The 4152-nt window shown below is 48.1% G+C and overlaps 1 protein-coding gene across 1 annotated transcript; it reads left to right on the forward strand.

Annotated features, from left to right (window-relative positions):
* Positions 1–1941: 1941 nt before the first annotated feature.
* Positions 1942–3358, forward strand: MANF (mesencephalic astrocyte derived neurotrophic factor; the record flags this gene model as incomplete). The annotated part of the gene is made up of 2 exons (XM_035894679.1): positions 1942–2091; positions 2923–3358. Coding segments are annotated over 2 exons (309 nt in total), but the record flags the coding sequence as incomplete, so codon positions are not given.
* Positions 3359–4152: the final 794 nt, after the last annotated feature.

Here is a 4152-nt window from a genome sequence, read left to right on the forward strand (position 1 = left end):
CGCCCCCGGCGCCCGGGACCCCCGCCTCAGAGCAGCTTCGCGTCTTCCGCAGCTCGGCGTCTGCGAGCCGGGGTGCAGGGTGTCCCCCGTTCCCTTTCCGAGCCAGGTGCCGGCGAGCCGAGTGTGGAAGCAGGGAGCTGATGGACGAGGCAGGGTGCAAGATGCAGGGATTGCCCGCTCGCCCACCACAGCGTCGCGCTTGCCCTGGTTTGGGCCGCTGGCTGCTGGAGTATTGGGTGTTCTCTCTTTAACACGTGAAGCCAGAAGCGGTGTTCGACTGATCTGAGACAAACTGGGGGCTCTGCGGACCACCTAAATACAGAAGCCTCTAGGGCAGAAGCGGTTGAGCCGCACAGCAAATTAAACTGCTCTTGCGTGGTGGAACAGAACAGATTCCCCAGGTGAAGCAACAAAAACTTGAGGTGGGACTACAGTAACCAGTTGGGAATTTGTTGTACTAATGCTCAGCCCTTCCTCCTTTTTGTAGGGAGAGAAACAGTAAGACAGAAGGAGGGGGAGGGAACGTAGTAAATCAAAACTTCAGCCGCTGTCCCAGCACTAGGTTGGAAACTTGTTTCAACTGTACTGTAGTCATCGGTACCACTGCCTGCAGCATCTTTATTCTTTCCAAAGGTTTTCACTTCCAAACAGCGCACAGTGGACATCAGTGTGTGTCTGTGACTGGGGACAAACTGATGTGAGGTAAATGATGGTGTTGTATGCATACAAAAAAAAAATGTTTTCCTAAATGGTCCAGCTTATAATTACATCCGGTTTTAATATGAGAGCAAGTTTCTACTTGGCTTTGTGATGGTCTTACTCGATTTCCACTATTTGCCCATTTTCTGTGCCACGGCTTGTGTTCAGAGTTGAATACAAGTTGGTAATGACAATAATATTCGAGGATCCCCTCCTGTTGGGGTAAACAAATCACATACAAGACATAACTCGTCCCTTCCCCTACAGGCAGGCCAGTCCCTGGCACTTGTCTCGCACCTGGAAGCCATGAGAATCCACAGGGATTGGCAGGGCCATAGAGTTCTTGGTCCAGGCAATGCTGATGTTCATGGGCGAGTTGTGTGAGCAGCAGAATGAGAAAAATCTGACCCTCTGCAAACTGGCAGTGTCTCGGTCATCCCATCGCACAGATCCTGCAAGCTGCTGTACCCATAGCTGTCTGCCCTCCGCCCCGGCAGCATGTGGGTGTGCTGTGCTTGGTCTGGAGCATATGTGGAGCAACTGCTGCCAAAGGGAGAGCATTAACAGCTAAGTTGTACCTGCCCTCCCCACAGGCAGGAGCTTGGATCTGTCTTCTTGGCTGCTGCTGCACTGGCAGGAGTTTCATTCTCTTTTAAGACTCTTCCCTCTTCCAATACGAAACTGATTCAGAAGCTTGTGGGAATGAAGAGAGGAGAAACACGCCAAGTGGAGATAGCGTGTGATCACATAATTTCTCTTTCTCTTGGAAATAAATTGCCTATGAACTGAACCAACTTGATAATCAGTGACACTGTATTGCTAAAAACAGCACACGTGGAGTCTGTAATGGCATTATGTAGAGGGAGTTGGTTTTCAATCAGAACTCGTTTTGAAGCCTGTCGTCTGACAAGCAGCAAGAATAAGACAGAAAATTAAGTTTCTGTTTTGGCACGGGCACTGTTTTGTGTTGTATCCCTCAGCAGAATCCTGCTGATCACTCAGGACAGTGTACAGAAGGCACTGGACACTTCCATGGATCTGGTTTCTCAGATCATCAAAAAGCCACCCAAAATGCCAGGGCATATTGTTAATTCACGTGTGCTCTGAAAGACTTACCGAAATACTTGTGAAGTCACTGACTGCTAATGCAGCTTCTAGAAGTTCTGTTCTCCAAATCCCTTATTCTGTTCCTCTACAAGTGCCCTCTAAGAGCTGCCATGAGGTTACTACAGTGGCGGGTAACTCCATCCATCTTCCCTTCCAGTGTGCGTTACGTTCCTGGGAAGGTTCTACCAGAGTCTAAAGGACAACGACGTTGAGTTCACACCTGCCAGTATTGAAAAGGAGCTCTTGAAATCCTGCAAAGAAGCAAAAGGCAAAGAGAATCGCCTGGTAAGTAGTCGGTGACACTTGCCTTTTGAGGGAATAAGTTGTAGAATACTTGGCAGATGAGGGGAAATTAGTGCTTTGGAGTTTGTATGATAAGGCTTCTCAGGGGCTGTTCTTCCTAGCTCTGTGGCCACAACTGGTCCTGTGGCTTTTTTATAAGAGTTTAACTTCTTCACATTAAAAAACAAAACAAACAAAAAAAAAAAAACCAAACCACCACACAAACAAAACCAGTCTGTCAACAAAGATCTTACTGGCTCACCTTGTTTCTCTCTGTTACTGAAGCGCTGGGGATTACAAAGCTCTTATTTGCTGTAGGACTTCCTTGTCCCTTAAACGATTTGGGGTGCTATATAAGCTGTTAAGGTATTTACGCTCTTTGGTTGTTTAGCTGAAAACTAAATAAAGGAAAACCAAATTGCCCTAAAACCAGAAGGCAATCTGCAAATGAAAAGCCCCAAGGACAAGGCCCTGAACTCTCCTGAGAAGAAAATTGCAGAGAGACGCCATCAGAAATGCAGAAATGCACTTCAGAAAGTCTTTCTCTTTGAATGAAGAAAACATTATTCTTAATCAGATTTGATTTTTTTAAAAAAGTTGAGAAACAAGACAACCAGCCTCAATGCCTTTAAAAGCAGTGTGATGGGAAACATCTGCTTGGTACCCTGGGCTCAGAGTTGGGCTTCCTTTTGCCTGTCTGTAGCGGTCACTTGGAAAGGTTCTGTAATGGTAAACATGTAGCTGCCAAGCCAAGTGAGGAGGGAAGATGGACAGGAAACTCATTTTAGAAGCGTTTCTCCACACATCCCCACCTCATTCTTTTCTTCCCTCTAGTGCTATTATATTGGGGCCACAAGTGATGCAGCCACCAAAATCATTAATGAGGTATCAAAGCCCATGAGTCACCACATCCCCGTGGAAAAGATCTGTGAGAAACTAAAGAAGAAAGACAGTCAGATCTGTGAACTAAAATACGGTGAGTTGCTAACATAAGGGGAAATGCCCATGCTTTTCTGGGGGGTAAGGATCATTTGGGGTAAAACAGCATGCAAAAACTACTCAGTCCTAAGTTTGTAGCAAGATTGCGAGCTTAATTAGGTTGCACAACCTGGGTTGCTCTCCATGAACATCCTAGAGAGTTTTATGGAGGTGCTCAAGCAAGATTGTTGGCTACTAACGCATTATAGCTTCTGCAGAGCCTCTGATCTGCCTTGAAATAAGCAACTCCCAGGCGTATCAGCACTACTGCGCTCCAACCGCTATTTTGGATACTGTACCTAGAAAAGCATGCAGTAAGGCTTGTCCTGAGGAGCAGCCAGGGGTGTCCTACGGCTGGGGCTGAGCCATTCACTAAGCTCTGTAGTCCCAGCTGCTCTTAGGTTTGCCAGTAGCGGGACGATAAGCGCTTCTTTCTCACCTCCTCTGGTGCCTGCTCAGAGCATTCAGCATTCTTCTTACCACCTTCCGTGAACTCCCGTGTTCCTAGATGATGTACTCTTCCTGAAAAGACTTAATACGAGGAACAGTCTGGGCAATACCTCCCTCTGATGGCTTTCCTGTATCTCTGCCCTTAAACTCCCCCAGAGGCACCCCTTGGATTGCGGGTCTTCATACTTCTTGTTCTCATACTGATGTCCTGTTGCTTCCTAAAAAGCTTTCTGTTGTCACTCACTTATCTTTCCTCTGAAATCACTCTGCTGCCTTTTATTTGTCCAGTAGAAGAGAGAATTGAAGTACTGCTGCTCATATAATAAAGGGGCTTTCAGGGCTACTGTGGAACTCCTACATCTAAGCGGCAACCAAACTTTCTGGCTTCTAATAATGACTTTTAGCGTTAAAAACCTTATCTGCTGTCACAAGCCTAGCATTTAGGCCTTCCTTCCACCCCCCGGGAGCCCGGCACCTCTCTCCCTCTTGCATTTGGGCTTCCTCGCCTCCCGTACTGGTCTCCTCAGCGGCAGCCGTCGGACCCCTCTCCTCTCCTCACCGTCTCCGCACGCGAAGGCGCCGGCCGCGGCAGCGGGGCCGGGCCCCCCCCGCTGAGCGCGGCCCCGCCCTCCCCCC

This window comes from Egretta garzetta, unplaced genomic scaffold (assembly GCF_000687185.1).
Source record: "Egretta garzetta isolate BGI_Z169 unplaced genomic scaffold, ASM68718v1 scaffold215, whole genome shotgun sequence".
Classification (NCBI taxonomy): Eukaryota; Metazoa; Chordata; class Aves; order Pelecaniformes; family Ardeidae; genus Egretta; species Egretta garzetta.